At 41.6% G+C, this 20220-nt stretch overlaps 1 protein-coding gene across 1 annotated transcript in view; it reads right to left on the reverse strand.

Annotated features, from left to right (window-relative positions):
* Vps50 (VPS50 subunit of EARP/GARPII complex) overlaps window positions 1-20220 on the reverse strand; it is an 88018-nt gene that overhangs the window by 33381 nt on the left and 34417 nt on the right. The window contains exons 10-16 of the mRNA XM_051151984.1: window positions 20115-20157; window positions 18577-18675; window positions 16653-16793; window positions 7917-8049; window positions 2000-2091; window positions 922-1016; window positions 543-641 (exon numbers count right to left, since the gene is read on the reverse strand). Of these exons, the coding sequence (XP_051007941.1) occupies window positions 543-641; window positions 922-1016; window positions 2000-2091; window positions 7917-8049; window positions 16653-16793; window positions 18577-18675; window positions 20115-20157 (702 nt within the window). The remainder of the gene's footprint in view (window positions 1-542; window positions 642-921; window positions 1017-1999; window positions 2092-7916; window positions 8050-16652; window positions 16794-18576; window positions 18676-20114; window positions 20158-20220) is intronic.

Genomic DNA, 20220 nt, shown 5'->3' on the forward strand with positions numbered 1-20220 from the left:
TGGCTTGAGCACATGACTCTATTGCCATGGCAACGTTTTTTTGTTTTTGTTTTGCATCTTCTTGCACTCACAGAGCAACACTGGCAGTGACAGTTAAGCGGAGCAGTCCTTGGCTTTGCAGCCCAGGTCTGAGGAGCAGATGTGCTTCTCGAGAAGCCTTCCTGTTCCTGGAATGCAGACTCAGAAGCACGCCAGAGTGAGTGCTGCACTACTGCGCTCACGTCCTTACTACTTGCAAAATACATCTGCAGGCACAGACAGTGACTACAATCTTCCAGTAACCATGATCTAATGTTAACTTCTGCCTCTAAGAAACCAGTCCAATACTTCCTCCAGTATGCTTAACCCGCTCAAGTCAAAGAATTTAAAATACAAAATTAATAAATAATGATAACACTTTCTAGTATATTCTTGAAGTATTCCTAACTAACCTATAAAGAAATACAATATATTTATTTATTAAAAGTTTAAAATGGCTTTAAATCAGCCAATCCTATAAGAGTAAGCATAGATAAATAGTCATATATTACTGCATTTCTTACCTATGGTGGTTCTTGAAATAATTGATACTTTGTTTTCTAATGGACTCCTGCAAAACTTCAGACTTGCTACCACAAAATTCTTCTCCAACTTGCATCAACCTAGTTGGATAGAAAAGTCTGTGTAAGTTTCAGGAACATCCTTATAGGTAAAACAAAACAAAAAGAAAACAATAATAGTCCAGGTTCTTTCTTTAACAATTACAATTCATAGAAATTTGGGTATTTGAAAAAAAATATAAAGATCATACAAGTCCAGTCCATCAGTCATGAGTATATCCTCTTCCACGAAAAAGTTAGACAGAACACTCATTAATTTCTGACTTTTTTATTCTTTTGGTTGAATGAATTAAGCCACAGAAGTACGTATCTCAAACACTACCTGCTGACTATATCCAAAACAAAGATGAAATCATCATATTTGAATATAGATAAATCAGTTCCAAGCAAGTAAGTTTTTACTTTTAGTTGAACATCCTGTAAGACACAAATAAATAAGAAAATTTACTCTGTAGTTACAAATTAAAATAAGATAGCAATACATTCTTAGTTCAATACCATCTATCTACTTAGACCAACAGCCAAATATCTTTAAGACTAACCTATTAGGAACAGTCCCATGAATATTTTTAAGAAATAGCAATGGCCACAATATCACTATAACTTAGGACAGCTGTGTTAAATTCTATCTAATGTAATGACACTCGTATCTGTACTGGGCTGAAGAGATGACTCAGCAGTCAAGAGCACACACTACTCTTGCAGAGAAAGAATTCAAATTCTATCCGCAATGGCCCAGTGGCTCATACCTGCCTATGACTCTAGTTTCAAGAGATCCCACGTCTCTGACTCTGAAGACCCCTATCCTCAAGTGCATATAACTGCACACAAACACACATGCATACACATAATTAAATATAAAATCCTTTTTCAGAAAAGTGTATTCTTATAAGAGATAGGGCAAAATCATTATTATAGATAGACATATATGCATGTTTCTAGTTCATTCAAAACACAAATGTAATATACTTAAAAACGAATAGCTGTAAAATAAGTAGCAGGCAATTTATTAAAAAATGATAGCATTCACAATTACCTGCCAAGTGTTATAAAATGGAAAACTTTCACTTGAAAACACACTAAATCTTAAAAAACCTAGAAAAAAATTTCCAAACCAATAAGACAAAAATAACCAGGACACCTCAATAAAAAGGCACACATCAATATCTTCTAGTGGAGATAAGATAAAAGTTAAGAGACTTTTTTATTGCTCTTTGTGGCCTATACAATTATAAATTAATTACAAAAATTAGTTTAAATGATAGCCAAAGACAAACTAGCATATGCTTAGGCCTGGAGAGAGTACAAACACAATGCTTAGAAAATGAATTTCTGAAACAATTATAATGTGTATTTCAGACCCCAGCTTCTGTGAAAATAAACATAAACATGAACCAAACCTGCCATATTCGCGTAAGGCCATGCTCTAGTTTCTTTTTTACATAGCCACGGTCAAAATTGGTTTCTTCAGTATTTATCACATTGCTTCCTTCTGAAAACAAAGATTACATGTGTTTTTATTTCAATGTATTTTCCTAAATTTTTTGTTGTTGTTCTCTCATTTTTATGACCCAACCTAAGATTAAAAAAATGAAACAAAACAACAACAACAAACCAATCGAGGCAGGAGATGAGGCTCAATGGTGGAGAGGCCCTTAGAGTCCTAGCAACCGCACAGCTCTCAGAGCCTTCGGTGACTTTAGAGTCCTAGCAACCGCACAGCCCTCAGCGCCCTCGGTGACTTTAGAGTCCTAGCAACCGCACAGCCCTCAGCGCCCTCGGTGACTTTAGAGTCCTAGCAACCGCACAGCCCTCAGCGCCCTCGGTGACTTTAGAGTCCTAGCAACCGCACAGCCCTCAGCGCCCTCGGTGACTTTAGAGTCCTAGCAACCGCACAGCCCTCAGCGCCCTCGGTGACTTTAGAGTCCTAGCAACCGCACAGCCCTCAGCGCCCTCGGTGACTTTAGAGTCCTAGCAACTGCACAGCTCTCAGCGCCCTCGGTGACTTTAGAGTCCTAGCAACCGCACAGCTCTCAGAGCCTCGGTGACTTCAGAGTCCTAGCAACTGCAGAGCTCTCAGAGCCCTCGGTGACTTTAGAGTCCTAGCAACCGCACAGCCCTCAGCGCCCTCGGTGACTTTAGAGTCCTAGCAACCCCACAGCCCTCAGCGCCCTCGGTGACTTTAGAGTCCTAGCAACCGCACAGCCCTCAGCGCCCTCGGTGACTTTAGAGTCTTAGCAACCGCACAGCTCTCAGAGCCCTCAGCGCCCTCGGTGACTTTAGAGTCCTAGCAACCGCACAGCCCTCAGCGCCCTCGGTGACTTTAGAGTCCTAGCAACCGCACAGCCCTCAGCGCCCTCGGTGACTTTAGAGTCCTAGCAACCGCACAGCCCTCAGCGCCCTCGGTGACTTTAGAGTCCTAGCAACCGCACAGCCCTCAGCGCCCTCGGTGACTTTAGAGTCCTAGCAACCGCACAGCCCTCAGCGCCCTCGGTGACTTTAGAGTCCTAGCAACCGCACAGCCCTCAGCGCCCTCGGTGACTTTAGAGTCCTAGCAACCGCACAGCCCTCAGCGCCCTCGGTGACTTTAGAGTCCTAGCAACCGCACAGCCCTCAGCGCCCTCGGTGACTTTAGAGTCCTAGCAACCGCACAGCCCTCAGCGCCCTCGGTGACTTTAGAGTCCTAGCAACCGCACAGCCCTCAGCGCCCTCGGTGACTTTAGAGTCCTAGCAACCGCACAGCCCTCAGCGCCCTCGGTGACTTTAGAGTCCTAGCAACCGCACAGCCCTCAGCGCCCTCGGTGACTTTAGAGTCCTAGCAACCGCACAGCCCTCAGCGCCCTCGGTGACTTTAGAGTCCTAGCAACCGCACAGCCCTCAGCGCCCTCGGTGACTTTAGAGTCCTAGCAACCGCACAGCCCTCAGCGCCCTCGGTGACTTTAGAGTCCTAGCAACTGCACAGCTCTCAGCGCCCTCGGTGACTTTAGAGTCCTAGCAACCGCACAGCTCTCAGCGCCTCGGTGACTTCAGAGTCCTAGCAACTGCACAGCTCTCAGAGCCCTCGGTGACTTTAGAGTCCTAGCAACTACACAGCTCTCAGAGCCCTCGGTGACTTTGGTCCTGAGGGATGCCACAACCTCTTCTGCTGTCTGCAGGCACCAGACATGCATGTGGTAGACAGCGATACATACAGGCAAACGCCCATACACATAAAATTAAAAAGAAAATATGTTCAATATATATGTACATTAAAAATAGCAAAACCAGGCACTGACATTAAACCCCTTTGACACATGGAAAACTTCAGAGAAATGCTAAATATGCCCACGTCTACACAGTACAGATGTGAATGGGCCTACAAATCCAATGAAGGCAGTGCAGCCACAGATCACATACCACCTACTTCAAGACCATGTGACAGGCTGATGCCAGGGCACCAGGAAAGTAATTAACTCAATCGTCAGGCAGTACGAATGCCAACGGGAGGAGAAGACAAAGGATAAGTCTGCATAATTTTTATTTCATAGCTCATTATTATACTTCCAGAATGAACTGGAATTAATCATTCCAGATAAACAATTCAATAATATCCAATCAAGAGGTATGGTCAATGCTGTTCCTAAAACTGTTTCCCTCTTGAAAATACAAAGCAGACCTGTATTAAGGAGACTGTAGCTCAGTGTCCTGTAGAGTGACAGTCTATAATCTCCTCTCAGGCTGCCAAGTGTCCAGCGGTAAGGCTGAAAGGACTGTGCATGCTCGGTCCACCCCCGGGTACTACGAGAGCTTTATTCACTGCTTGACCCAGCTGTGGGGACCCAGCAGCCTAGCTGTGCGGATAAACTCCATCTTAGTCTTTGCTTAGGATTAAAAGTGTTAGGAGGACAAACAGCGTCACCACAGAGCTGTCAGTGAACTCTAGAGACCCTTCACCTGTACAAAGGGCCTGGGAACAATTTCCCATCCCTGGTTCTCACACCGTGTCTCCGCATGCCTCTGTGTAATTATTCAGAGCCCTCGATTCTGCTTGTGGACCGCTGAGCTAGTCAGGGAAGCCAAGTGCTCTGAAGACATGGATTAGGCCAGGGAGTTACAACAAAAACATCTGAGTATGGAAGGCCCAATCTGGCCTGGCTCAGTACCCATCACCACAAAGGTTAGATCCTGCTCTCCACATGTTTGGCCTGAACATGAGTACTGAGTCCATAAATTTAGCAGTTCTTAACTACCCAGCTTTGCCCGAACTCTGTCTACTTGCTCAGGGAGTGCTCTACCACTGCGTTATGCGTTACTCCAGGCCGCTGGTCTGCAATTCTGGCTTGCCTCAATGCTCTCTACTTTCCGTTCCCTCTCCCTTCACCCTCTCCAACAAAACTTCTTGTCCATGACACAAATTTCCTCTCTTAACTTTTAATGTCTACATCTATGCACCTCTTATATATAACTCAGGAAAAGGTTCAAATATATCTTCTAATGTTCAAGATTCTAACTCAAAATCCTATGTTTATTCAAACAGTAAGATCTGGATATTTCTGTTTCACCCAATCACAGAAACCAGGCACTCCAGGAAGTTAGCAAAAGTAAGTTCACCAAATAGAATATCTGTATTAAATTACATAACACAGTATGGTTTATGCTGTGTATATAAAACAAATGTTAATAAAATTTATATTATTTTAAAAGTAAAATCTCTGTGTGTGTGTATGTGTGTGTGTAAGTGAATGTGACCGTATGCGTGTGCACATACGTGTGGAAGCCATGGGTTGCTGTGATGTGGCGGTGTGTAAAAATGACTCCCATAGGCTCATATATTTGACTGCATTCCACTCCCAGCGAGTGGAACTCTGAAAAAATTAGAAGGCCTTGTTGGAGGCGGTGTGTCACTGCGGCAGGCTCTCTCAGGTCAGGATGTCGATCTCGTCACCATGCTCCCCAGCATGATGATACTACCAAGTTCCCCATGAATGCCTCCTCTCAGAAGAGTTGCGTTGGTCACGGTGTCTTTCCACAACACTCTAACAGGAACCAAGGCAGACGCTGGGACCAGGGAGTAGGGTACTGCTGTGAGAGGCCTGACCACGCGCATGTTGGTGAAATGTGAACTTGGGACTTTGGATTAGGAAAGCAGTTAACTTCATAGGCCATACTGCTAAGAGCATGGAAGACACTGGTGCTGAGAGTGATGGCAATTATGATGGCCCAGCACACAACATTTAGTAGGGGAGGGATACTAGTAGTAGTAGCAACCTGGAGACCGTTCTCAGGATATGTTGGCAAAGGATATGGCTGCATTTTGCCGTTGTCCTAAAACTCTGCTTGAGGCTAAATTGAAGAGTTTGGATTAATGGAGTTGGCAGAGGAGATTTTATGACTGCCTAATATTGACTCACTTTGTCATGTGGTTGTTAGGAATTGTTCTTATGCAGATCTATAATGGAAAGGAGCAAGCGGAGTAAGAAAAATACAACATGTACAGTTTGAGGAAATGTTTTGTTGGAGCCAAGTCAAGTGCTAAGCTGCCAGCTTGTGAAAAGAAATTAAAGGAAAGCTTAAGCAGTGAAGAGAATGATAAACAAGAGAAAACTATGAAAACGTAATTGGAGGAAGGAGCCTAGCTCCAGCCTCATCCAGCAGCAGAACTTGGCAGCTCTGGCCATGTGGTGCTGGATTTAGAGACAAGGATACAAGAAAGGGGCAGCGGTCCATCCATGGCTAAGGAAAGCCCCTGGGGCCAGGCACGTGTCAGAGGTGGAAGCCTGGAGAGGTATCATGAGAAGCTAGAAAGGAGAAGCCTGGGTTGCCTTAGAGACCACAGGACATTGTAGATGCCAGAGTCCTGGGATGCCTGCTCAGGGAGAGCAGCAGCCTGGGTAGGGAGCCAGTCCAGGGAGAGAGGTGTGCTACATCAACAAAGCTGAGAGGAGCTGGAGATCTGATATCAGACATGGAGATGCAGAACTTAAGAGTCTGCCCTACTGGCTTTCAGTCTTGCTTGGTTCAGTATTTTCTCCCCTTTGGAATGATAATATATAAGTGTGCCATTGTATGTTAGAAATATATGATCTGGTTTTTGATTTTTATTTTACAGCTAAGAGAGTGCCCTGAGTCCTAGAAGAGACTTTGGACTTTTAAACAGTGTTGAGACTGTTTAAAGACTATAAGGGCATCTGATGTTGGATGGAATGCATTCTGCATTCGGCTATGGCTATAAGCCTATGGGGGCCAGAGGTGGAATGTGGCCTTATTTGAGAAGGATTAGGAGGTGTGGCCTAGTTGGAGAACTGTGTCAGTGGGGGTGGGCTTTGAGATTTCAAAATCCCATGCCAAGCCTAGCCTCCACCTTCTGTCTACAGATCAGGATATAGCTTTTAGCTACTGCCACCATGCTGTCATGGTCCCCAGAGGGATGATAACGGACAGAGCCTCGGAAACTGTACACCAGCCCCTAAATAAATGCTTTCTTTCTTAAGAGTCACCTTGGTCATGGTGTCTCTTCACAGCAACAGAGCAGTGACTAAGATACTGGGGAATCTTCCTTGGTTGTTTTCCACCTTATATTTTGAGATGGGTCTCTCAATAAACCTGCAATTGGCTGGCTTCCTTAGGCTGACCAATCAATGACTGCAGATACCCACATGACTTTTATATGGTTACATGGCATCCAAACTCAGGTGCTTGTCCTCCTTACTGATTGAAGCATCCCATAAACCCCTAATTATTTGAAATACTTAATCTTGGCTACTGTTCAAAGAGGATCACTTAAGAATTAGAAGTCCCTACTTTTGAATTACTTCGCATTACATACCATAGCTACTTTGAAGAAGTGTATTTTCCTTACCAAAAATGAATGCCTTAAATTTCTCATGACCCTCTCTTTCTATAATTTTGAAAAGGAAAATATCAATATAATTATTAATTCTTAGAACTTAATTTTATTTTCACAACTTGCAAATTGGAGTAATAGTAAATATTTAGTATTTCTTTCCTTGTAAATCTGAAAAGACCAATGTCTTTCCAGGTTTCCAATCGGCAACACTAGAGGAATATTTCTTTAAAGCTTTTTCAAAATAACTGAGCACTAGGGCTACTAACATGTGCCCTCAAAAATACAATTTCATGCCACCTGAAGAGTCCTTTGAACCATTTAATCCCCAAAGATAACTGAGTTTTTGTGGTGTATGAATCACCTTCTTTGCTGAGCACTGAAATGCCTGAGTCCTAACAGTGGGCCTTGTCCCTTCTTGCCCTTACTCCAAAACCGCAGCACACGCTGCAGCTCGGTTTTAGAGCAGAGAAAGAAATGAAAACGTTTCCTACCAGATGCTGACGCTGTCTCCTCACTGTCATGCTTCTCGTGCCACTCCATGGTTCGGTAATAGCTGAGCATGACTTCCCATAGTGCTTTGCACAGGTCCGCAAGGCATGGAATATAGCTGTCTGGTGTTACATGCTAAAGAAAAGGAGTTAATTCCCAAGAATTAGACGTTCTTAAATACAACTAATAAAAATAAAATGTTCTATTATTAATCAAATACAAGTAAAAGTTAAAAGCCAAGAAATTCCCATTGGAATAGCATGGGAAGGAAATCAAGAAATCACGTCAAGAAAGCTTTTTATTATTCATTAGTAAGAGCACTCCACATAGTATGACTCAACTGTAGTCCCTGAACCAAAGGATCCAAGAATTACTGAACCGATAAGGGTTCTAAACCGTACTTTTAACTTTCCCAAATGTTGCAACACAGTCAAGAATAGAGTTGTATGAGGGGAATTCTGAGACTTTGTGAGAAAACTTCAAATAAACAAGACAGGAGTCTTGTAATCCCTGTACCTCCACAGCACAGGTTGTTCTTGGGATGTGTTTTTGTGCTCCTTTACTTCAGCTGTTGTTATTCATATGACTCTATGAAAAAATATGGGTTTTGCCATACACGGCTTGTCCTTGTGACTGAACACCTTATTCGTGTAATTCTTCTTAACCCAGAGTATAAAGCGCCTGATGCTCTGAATAAAGTTGGCTTTGCATGAGACTGAAGTCTGCCTCATTTTTAGGCCCCACATCCCCACGTTCATGCTGCCAACTAAAGTGGTAAACACCCAAATACATGTTCTTCTTCAAGTACATGTCTAACTATGTGTATTTATATTTATCCTTGAACCAGAGTGACAACTAGCAAAGCAGAGGCTGGATTTACAACTCAATTATTTCATCTGTGCAAAACAACTAAAAATTGTGACAATCTCCAAATGCTACAGATACTCCAGAACTCACAGATATTCCAGCACAATAAAGCATTTTAAAGCAAGGTATTACATTCACAAGATTGTGGAACACTGCAAACCTCTACGGGATGTACACAAGGGTCCTGACCCTATCTTTAAAAGAGGCCTTCTGCATTTTCCTATTCTGCCTTGCAAGCTCCGCACCTCTCATAAGGCAGCATTTGTTCCACTGTTAGGTTTTCTAGATCCTTTAAGTTCCAGCAAAGACCCTGCTGATATGCACACACAGAGGGGCTCAGGCACTGGAGAGAGTAGTCCTCTAAGGGGAGGTGCTAGCAGGGAAGAGCTGCAGGAGAGCAGATTCACTGGGCTGCTGTTCAGCATGCTCAAATGGCCACAGCCTTCCTGGGCTTCTCAGGAAGCTTGCATGCTCACGGCCCTTACAGACTGCTGCTCAGGAAGCTCGCATGCCCATGGCCCTCACAAGGCTGCTGCTCAGGAAGCTCACATGCCCACGGCCCTAGCGAGGCTGCTGCTCAGGATGCGTGCACAGCACGGCCCTAGCGAGGCTGCTTGTGCTGCAGCATGCCTGGGGACCATTCAGGGCTGCTGCCTGGGACGTTCTCAGATCAATAGACTTCAGTCTCAAAAGAAAGACCTGTTCTTCCTAGAGCGACTTTGCGTCCTCCAGAACTCTTTATTTACCAACACAAACCAGGAAGTCTCTACACACTTTTGAGGAAGCATGTCAAACTCCTCAAACTGAGCCACAGAGTACAAGAGCTAACCTCTTGAATCACACTGCCTATGTTAGGCTCATGACAAAAGTACCCTGCTGGTTTAATATTACGAAAGAAATTAATAATGTCTGCCCCATGAATAGGTCTAAGAGGGAAAAACCAAATGACTCACTCAAAGACTCCATAAAGGAAAAACTGACCATCATTCATTCAACAGCCATCCCTAACTAAAACTCATCGATGTTATTATGACTGACCTCATAATTCCATAAAGCACAACCACTGTGGTCAAGAAACAGTTAAGGATACTTCTATCTTCATTGCTATTAAATAGTTTTGGGAGACAGTGGTCAAAACAATTAGACTAAACAACTAGGGGAACATAAGAACAAACACTTACTTCAATCTACTGTACAGTATTGAAAATTCCTATATACCCATAAAAGCAGTTCAGTAATAAACGAGTGAAGTTACAGGTTATAAAATGAACATACAAAAAATTTCATATTAATAACAATTATTTAGTTGCATGGTGTAAGATACTCAACAGTATTTAACAGTGCTAAATTTACATTTACATTATGCAAATTACATTTCATCTAAGTATATTCCAACATTCTGCCTGAAAGATAAGAGGAAAGTAGCATGAGGCCCCCCCCCACGGAAACATCAGGACTATACAAATAACTGTTATGCTTAACTAACAACACATCGCAGTTTACCAAACCACAAAATCACAACTCCTACCTACTGCCGTTTACTTTCACAATGTGCGGACAAAAGGCTTCTCTCCTACGCTCTCCCTCACATCTCCTCTCCTGTGCTACACTCATGGCTCCTCTCCTATGCTATCTTTTATAGATGCATCAAGCAAGACATATCATGTATATAATTTTTTTCAAAACAACGGAAATGATAGCAAACCTATTTGTCACTGATTCAAGCATAAATGACTCCAGATCTAGCTAAATCAATGACCTTGTCTAAAAGTCTCCCAAAAGATCTCAAATTTCATTATAATTCAATGCATTAATGTGCACAAGCATATGAGAATAATAAATTTAAGACCAGATAGCAAGATAATTCTCATCTAAGCTTATATTCTAAAATATAAACTTTAGAGATTTTACTAAATAAATGTCTTAAAGGGTATTTTTCAATGTATATAAATTCTGCCATATTAATCTCTGTGCTTGCAAACTATGCTGACAGTAAGAGTCATTTTTGCATTAAAAATGAGCCATTTCCACTATATCATACAAGCAATTAGCATCTACTTCTCAAAAAACAATGCTTCTAAGCCATGTACTTGAAATCATTTGAAAGCCAGGCATGGTGGCACACATCCATAACCTAACACAAAAGAGATGGAGGCAGGTGTTTTACAAGTTCAAGTCCAGCTCAGGTTACATAGTGAGACCCTGTCTTCAAAACACAAGTCAGTTCACAAATTAAAAAAAAAAAAAATCATTTATAACTTATATTCTAGTGAGCTTATCAAAAGTACCTGATCTGGAAAGGTCTTGTCTGGTGGCTAGCTTTCGCAGTGTTGATAGAAGCTATGCAAGCCACTGGGGGCACAAAGTCATCCCTAGGCTGTGAGTCTGTGGTCTAATCTGCATGCTGCCATAATGACCTGTCAGGCAACATAAGCCCATCGAAGCCACAGTGACAGGACAGTTACGGAGTAACCAACTGCTTTCTGGTTAGATATGAGCCTGCTCCACATGAACTCAGGCCTCATACAGTAAACTTAGCCAAAAGCCCATGGCTAGGTAGAAGGCTCATGGGCGCTGGGCAGGAGAGAAGGAGGGACAGGAGTCAAGTATTGTTGTTTTGCTAAATGGCAATGCTGTCAACCTGCCTTCTAAAGATGTGTTTATAGGCACAGACTGGTGCTGCTCTCAGCCTTGGTCAAAAAAGTTTCAGCGCTGTAGTGGTCAGCAGTCTGAAGAGACTCATAACTGGTCAAAGTAGCAGTAAGTGACTCTTGGGTGCTCAGACCTAGACGGGACATTTATATCACCTCCCTCAAGGCTTAAAGGAATATCACAGGAGAGGGGCAAAAAGAAGGTAAGTGCTCTGCTCGGCACACTGCCTTCTGAGCATGACATGGCTGCTCACTACTAAACTCATGGACAGAGAAGTGAGATTAATCATGAATGAATCAATGCAGAAAATACTAACAGTGAAACACCTCCTCTTGACTTGTCTTTTTTTTGTAATATTTTATTAATTTATTCATATTACATCTCAATTATTATCCCATCCCTTGTATCCTCCCATTCCTCCCTCCCTCCCACTTTCCCCTTACTCCCCTCCCCTATGACTGTGACTGAGGGGGACTTCCTCCCCCTGTATATTCTCATAGGGTATCAAGTCTCTTCTTGGTAGCCTGCTATCCTTCCTCTGAGTGCCACCAGGCCTCCCCATTCAGGGGATGTGGTCAAATATGGGGCACCAGAGTTCGTGTGAAAGTCAGTCCCCATTGTCGACTTAACTGTGCAGAGTGTCCTGTCCATTGGCTAGATCTGGGTCGGGGTTTGAAGTTTACTGCACGTATTGTCCTTGGCTGGTGCCATAGTTTGAGCAGGACCCCTGGGCCCAGATCCGCCCAACTTGCCTTGTCTTTAAGGCCAAGACACAGGTGTGATTCCCAACACCTGCCCATGTTCTACAGCTGTCTCCACACTCAGGAACCTCCCTGAAGGAGGTAGAGAAGGGAAAGAGAGAAATGCAGCGGCTGAGAAGCAGTGTTTAGTACAGAAAAGGAACAGTTTAAATAACTTCTAAGGGGAAAAATTCCACATCTCTAGAAAAGACATTTATGTCTCATAACGCGGGTGAGCATAAAGAGCAACAGACACCCGCTACAGACCTACAGCTGCGACTCTGGCTGCACAGCACAGAAGCATGAACACAGTCCCAACACATGAAGGCTCCTTGGTCTAAGCTTGATTAATAGCGTAAGCCCACAGATCTGCCCTCCCATCTCACCACAGTCAGCTGAGACAAAGCCTAGACCTTCCACCTCTACTATCAACCACTGCCAGGAGCCTACCTGGTCAGAATTCAAGTGAAGCAATTAACTTCTCAAAGCTGTGACATGTTAGCTTTGATTATAAACAGTGAGTTTGAGTGATTTTCAACATAGACTATAAATCCTGCCATAAATTTATGCAATATTTCTGAACTTGAAGTATACGGTGGAAGAATACCATCTTTTCAAAGTTGCTTCATTGAATAGTAAAGTGGTAAATATGAGACTTTTATTTACTAAACAATTGAACTCATAAGAAAACTCGGTTATTAAGTAGCTACAAAGATTTCAGAAAGATGCTTTGCTCTTAAAACATCAAACAGAAATTCTTAGGTGGTCCTTCTAGCATTTTTGTTGTTTCATATTTAGATTTAGCACTCTACTCACATTCTAACTAACATGCAGAGAACAGATGCACTGGTATATTAGAGATCCAAAAATCCACAGAGCCTGTGCTCCCCCTTCTCCAACACACACACACACACACACACAGAGAGAGAGAGAGAGAGAGAGAGAGAGAGAGAGAGAGAGAGAGAGAGAGAGGCAGAGAGAGAGAGAGGCAGAGAGAGACAGAGAGACAGAGAGCGAGCGCGCAATTTTCAGATTCAAACAAATACCACGGGCACAGGGTCATTAGCAGAAATGGAAAATGCTGCTACACGGCTGTCACTGGTAAAAACAGCACTATGCTCAATGAGCTAAAAGCACCTAAGTGGGAAAGTGGTTAAAAAACATTGCCCCTCAGCTGCAAATGTCTAATGATTTCTGCATGTGCCAGGCTGTGTGTGATGTTAATATCTACTGCTTTCTGACCACCAGAAACCTAAGCAATAGCAGAAAAGGCACAGCATAGACAGGACATGCCTGGGCTAAGAGCCCGTCCTTGTCACTTTTTGGCCATGACTCCAGCATAACACCAGAAGTCTGTGTATGACAAGCCATATTTTCTTACTAGAATATTTGACAAATATTCCTAGCACCTGACGAAGTTCCCAACTTAAAAACACAGCTTGTAGGGAAAAACTGCCATCTCAACTATCTTGGTTATTAGTGCTAACCAGGTATACAAACAAAACAATGGTGTGTAAGTGCACTGTATAGAGAATAACAGTGGCACAGGAAGAATCTCTCGAGTATCAGTCTTAGGTATTTTTAATTGCTGATAAATCCTTAATCCAATAGATACTAGCATTCTAAAATGAGCAAAGCACGCAACATTATAACATGCATTCCAAAGTTTCAAATGATAAAGGGTGCCATGCTGTTTGAAATGACCAAAAAAGCAATTATTTAAATACAAGAACACTGTTGAATCAAGAAGAGCAGTTTTCAGAAAGTTTCAAATAGTTTTTTTATCAGCAAATTATTTAGTTTCTGTGATATCAACCTCTAGAATTAGAGAAATACTAAAAGAAAACAAATGGAGGCTTTGTTTTCCCTTCAGGGCTTAAGAACCACGAGATACCGTTTAACGGTTAGTTAAAAAAAGAGGACACACATTCTGCCCGCTTTCTCTGTAAAACAGGATTTAAAAACTAGCTCCATTCACTGCTGCTCACTTAGGCTGGCATGTTAAGCACAATGCCAAGGACAAAGGAGGCAGACGTGTCCTGTTCACCTCTCCCCTGCCCCGAGGATGTCTATTTCCCGCTTGCTTTGTGTGAGTTACCGTAATTTTTAATGTTTTCAAACACAATTTATGATCAAGAATTTCCTTCAAATGCTGCCACAATATAGCGCCATGAAATGCAAAGCACCCAGCTTGGCCTTCCTGTCCCCAGGTGCCGGTCAGCGCTGTGGCCTCCGAGGCCACTGCTTCCTGAGGCCCCAGGTCTACATCTACTCTTACACGACTGTCACCAGTTACGTTAACAGGAGGCAAAAGTGCTTCCCCACCACCACATAGGAAAAGTTAAAACTTCATGTCCTATTACCAGACTCTTTCATGAATCACAAAATAAGGGGCTTACTTGCTCCCATAAGGAAAATGTGTTTAAATTTTTCATCAACTTACTTATTCAACTTCAACGGCCCCTCACTTTTACTTTGTTGAGATAACTACCATCTTTTTAGACCGTTACTAAATGGTATTATGTTTTCATTAAACTAATCAACAAGCTGAACTGAAAGAGAAGGCATCTCTCCCCAGACCTTAGTCACGGAAGCACATAGTGTGCACAGCAGGCCGGACAGCATTTGTAGGCGCTGCACTCCTCAGCCGTGTCCCACCTGTGCGGAGCGTTAGTGAAGTGTGGGAGCAGCAGCAATGTAGGGGCGGCACTGGGACTTATTTTAAAGAGTTATGACAGCAAGATGAAGACTGAATTTTAAAAAGCATTTACTCCAGAGGCAATCTACAAGGCCAGGCCATTTATTACCTGATAATTTAAAAACATGCAGCTATCTCAAAAGATCACCTTAACATCAGCTTTTTCTAAGAGAAAATAAAACCTAAGGAACATACTGAGCCTAACTTTTCACTCACCAAACCCATAAGCCTCCTGTGAATTGTGTCCCTAATAGTTTGAATGTAGAGGACCATCTTATAAAATCTTGACTTCCACCGGCAGGGCTGCCTTGCCAGGCCACCGAGGAAGTGGATGCACTCAGTAATGATGTGACTTGATGTACCAGGGCGGGTTGGGAGGGGGAATCCCCTTTCTGAGAGGTAGGGGAGGGGGATATGATTGATGTAAAGTGAATTAATTTAATTAAAAGCACATGAAAACCACAATATGAACAAACACATATAAATACCAAAACCAAATAGTGTAAAAAGACTGGACCCTTATTTGTTTAAAATGCCTTTTTTAGTTAGTAGGAATTATTTTCCATTTAGCAGAAATGGCAAATTTGTAATAACTTGCTCTGTTACTTAAAGTCATCTATAAATTATAGGCACACTAACAAAATCAAACACAAAGGTGACTATTCTGGTAATAAAATATACATGGTTAGGAAAATAAATGTTCCAAAATTCAGAAACATCAACTCATGGCTCTATTGAAAAGTAGACACACACATAATTATTTAACGATATAAAATTGAAAGTTAATAAGCACAAATGGGTAAAACAGTCCCTATTTAGAAAATTACTTTAAAAAGTCATTTCGACCACATTAACACTGTCATTATTAACTCCCTGACATGTCAAACACACTCAGGTCCCTCTAGAATATTTGTTGTAGTTCAAAAGGAAGGGAACTCCTCCAGCTCCTCATCTGAAGTCTAAAAAGGCTCACAATGTCCCGTGACAGACCGAGCTGGAGTGCGGGAGAGCACAGTAAACAACAGCACCCACACCATAGGCAGGTGGCCCACGTGCTCCACCACTGCACTCAGCCTCTGGTGCCATCCCCCAAACCTTCCCTGCTGCTGTGACACCACCCTTCCAGCTGCTTTTTCAGATTCCTTTATCTTTTCTCCCATAACCTAATCCCAGAATGCCCCCAAGCCAAAGACTTAATGATTTCATCATCTCCTCCTCAGTCCTTCCCCAATCTTCTTATCCAGGCTCGTGGCTCTAACTATACACAGACTCGGGTAACTTTCAGTTCTGTAACTACAGCCCTGACCTCTTTCATCCAACAGTGTCAGCAAGGCCACTTGCCACTTAACAGGCACCAAACAAGTTGAGACAGTGGCATGTGCCCAAAGTTCCGGAACGTGCAAGACAATGAACAAGGATCACAAGCTCAAGGCCACTCTGGACTACACAGAGTGAAATACCTCAAAAAAGCAAAACAAAGAGTAGTCAAGAGACACTTGGCTTCCTCTGCAGTTCTGCGGCTCCCCACCTGCCCTGCAGAGGCCAATGATACTACCATTCCCAGCTGTCAGCCTCTGCTCTTCACACTCTGAGCTAAAGCACACCCTATGTATGCCCACTCCTCGCCTGTTTTCATGAAGACCCACATTGGGAAAGATAAAACTTGATAAACCTGTGTGCCATTATTTTGGCGGCATCTTTAGACAGTGGATGCAAAGAAGTGGGAAGTTACCGACTTAGAAGCCACAGGAGAGACAAACAGTCATGAAACTAATACATACCGTACAGAGGTCTTTATATTGAAGCTTCTGGAATTTTGTGTCTGTGTTTCCTGCACACAGCTCCACATAGCCAAGCACAACTTGAAACACGGTGTTGTGAATGGCTTGAGTGAAGTGCATATGAAGTTGATCCATTGCAGTCTAGGGGGAAAAAATAACGTAATTTCATAGCTTTAAATAAATGTCAAAAGATTTGACTAAACAGAGAAGAAAAAAGCCTCATAAACTGTAACTACAGCATACAGGTCATATCATCCTTGGAATTAACTATGGTGTAGACTGTTTGCAAAGCATCATTCATATTAACCCTAACACCATACAACACAGGCTGAGTGCGAACTGTGAAACTGTGCCGTATTCTTGTTCATTCTCAACTATGCCATGGCATAATTGTACCTCTGTGTCCCCTGTCCTGCCACATGCTCTTTCCCCGACGTTGTTCAGGTCATTCCTCAATGGTTAGCTTCTAATATTCCTAAATCAGTACTGATCCCCTCTCTGTTTCGCTTTCTCTGGTTATAGCTCTTTGCAGCACTTCCTTTGCCATCTTCACTTACAAATTTAATGTATGCATCTATGGTGGTTTGAATAATGGCTCATATATTTGAATGCTTAGTCACCAGGGAGTGGAGCTGTTTGACAGGATTAGAAGGATTAGGAGGTGTGGCCTTGCCGGAGGAAGTGTGTCACTGGACTCTGAGATAGCAAAAGCCCAACTCAGGCCTAGGCTCCCTATCTCTCTGTTTGCTGTCTATAATTAGATGAAAAGCTCTCAGCTACTCTCACCCCATGCCTGCCTGAGTGCTGTAATGCTTCCCACCATAATAATAAGATTAACTCTCTCAAACTGTACACAACCCCTCAATTAAATCAAAGGCAACAGAACTTTGACTAAGGCAGTATCGCTCACCAGAACAGGTCATATATGATACTCTGGGACCTGAAGCAATAAGCAAGTAGGTACCATGTGTATTTAACAAGTACAAAACAATCTTTTGGAGAAAATTAAAAGTCATAATCTTATTTTCAAAAGTCTTTACACATATAACTCAGAAATGGGAAGTCTATTTCTTCCAGCAGTTTTCTCAAGATACAGTTTAAAATATGAAAATTAAGGAGATTTTTAAAACTCAGTATTTTAAAGAGAAAATAGAATTCAAACATTTGGTAAAGTCTTAAATTTCCTTCCGAAAGAAAGCCCCATTTAAAAGAAAGAAAAAGAAAACCACTTGTGTCTATCGTGTTTAAAGGCTGAGTGATTAAATGAATAATCTTAGATTCAGAAGCCACAGCTAAGTTTCAAACCATGACCCTTGTATTCATGTTTTTCACGGAAAACTCTGGATAGTGAGTGTGCAAAGCCACACGCTGTATGGCAAGCTACAGTACTGGGGGAATCTGCTGGATGTAGTGGACCTATAATACACTCCGTAAGCAATGGTTTATATACGGCTTGAGGGAGTCAGGCTGACCTAGAACAAACAGAGCCCAGCATTAAGACCCACATCACAGGACCAAAACTTAAGGTAGAAGACACTACTTACAATCTCCCATTGAATTTTATTTAGCTTGTACTTTCCCCTCGTTCTTTGTAGTTTTGCTCGTCTGTCTGTTTGACAACAGGTTCTTGCTATGGCCTTGGGCTTGCAATCTTGTTCCCTCAGCCTCTCAAGTAAAATATGCTTTTCTTAAATCCCTCATAAAATAGTGAAAACATCAAAACTGGCAAACATAGCTTAAAACAAAGTTTTAGGATGTTTCTGCAACATTATTTGCCTCTGAGATTCTGTTAATAAGATGTTATCACTATTAATTCAGCATTAAGATGCTGAATTCCACTTTGCTAAGTAGAATTTTGTAAGGAAGTCACACTGGTAGTATTTCGGTCGCGAAGGTTCATGAGTGACATCTGCTCAGAACTAACCTGTGTTTTTCCAAGAAGCCGATAAGCTTGCTGAACCTTGGTGTAGTGGTTAATGTCAAAATTCTTGCAGATTTTGGAGAGAGCCACATCCAACTGTTCCTACAAAACCAACAGAAGTAAGAGGTGATGAGGAAACGGTTTTCAAGGCAATGGAAAGGAATTTTTTTTTTTTTTTTTTTTTTTGGTTTTTCGAGACAGGGTTTCTCTGTGCAGCCTTGGCTGTCCTGGACTCACTTCGTAGACCAGGCTGGCCTCAAACTCACAGCGATCCACCCGCCTCTGCCTCCCGAGTGCTGGGATTAAAGGTGTGCACCACCATCAGACTAGCTTGCCTTCATTTATAATTAATATCTATTTACCTTTATACTAGATTAATCAATTAGTATAATTACAATTAGCCATTATAATTAAGTTTTATATAAATAATTAGCATTATTATCAATTTATTTACCCTGAAACTCATGTCTGGTATTTCAGAAGAAACAAAGTAAGCATAGTTTTTCAAGAGACCTTACTTTATAGTATTTCTTAACCTTCTAGTTCCTCAAATATCTGCTAAAATTGCCTAATTATATAAACTGAATATATACGATTACAAAAAATAATACAGCAATCTTTTTGCAATCAAGAAAAAGTAATTTTCAACCAAACACTGACTTTGAAAATGCATACCCAATTGAGCTTTTCCCATCTTAAATGGACTTCTTATTGTTTCTATTCAATGATTGCATTTTTAAATGATTCTCTACATGCATAGAATAATATTTTGTATTAAGAATGAATAAATATTCCATTCTCAACAGAAAGCCCTCATTAAATCATTCCAAGCAATGTTTACTTACAGAATTCAAGTCAGTTGCTTTTGTGATTAGCAAATAAACAGACATTCTTATAATTAGCAAATAATTGCATTTATGAACAGATTTCTTTCACAAAAGGTCATTTGACAGTCTAAGTTTAACTTTTACAATGACAGTATCCTAATCACAAAAGCAAAAGGTGGAGGAAAATCCAGTAACTCTTATTGCTTATTAGGATGAGCATTGTAAAGACTGCCAACGAGGCAGAAAGACTCTGAATATAAGTTAGAGGATAAGAAAGCTTCATCATAAACCTCTTTCCTCTCACTTCTTCACTTTCAATCCATTTGGGGAATTTATTAGTTTTTTTTAATCAATTAATTACAATGAAACCAATACTAGACCAAAAGAGAAGTAATTCATAGACTACAATATGTGGAAAGTATTTATATTATACCACAATATGACAACACATCCATTTCCCATTTGGAGATTTACTATTTCTAGAAATAGTGATATTTTCAAATTCTGCTTTAAGGTCCCCTTAATTCTAGAGGTGCTATTTAGTTTACAATTACATTAAATCTGGTTATACACAGAAATTTCAGATGAAACACAAGAGACTTGAGTGTAGTGATCTAGATATAAGGGGAATAAAACAAATATAGAAAATAATGTTATGCCTGCACTAACTATAAACTTCCAAAAGGAAATGCTGTCCAATTTATAACTCCTTACCTCAATTTGTTCCAAAGTATCCTGCAGCTTTGAATTCAGCTCACTACCAAATAAAACAGAGTTAGAGGTGTCTAATGCTAAATAAAGATGGTTGACGAATAACAGA

The sequence above is a fragment of the Acomys russatus genome, chromosome 10 (genome assembly GCF_903995435.1).
Source record: "Acomys russatus chromosome 10, mAcoRus1.1, whole genome shotgun sequence".
NCBI classification, from domain to species: Eukaryota; Metazoa; Chordata; class Mammalia; order Rodentia; family Muridae; genus Acomys; species Acomys russatus.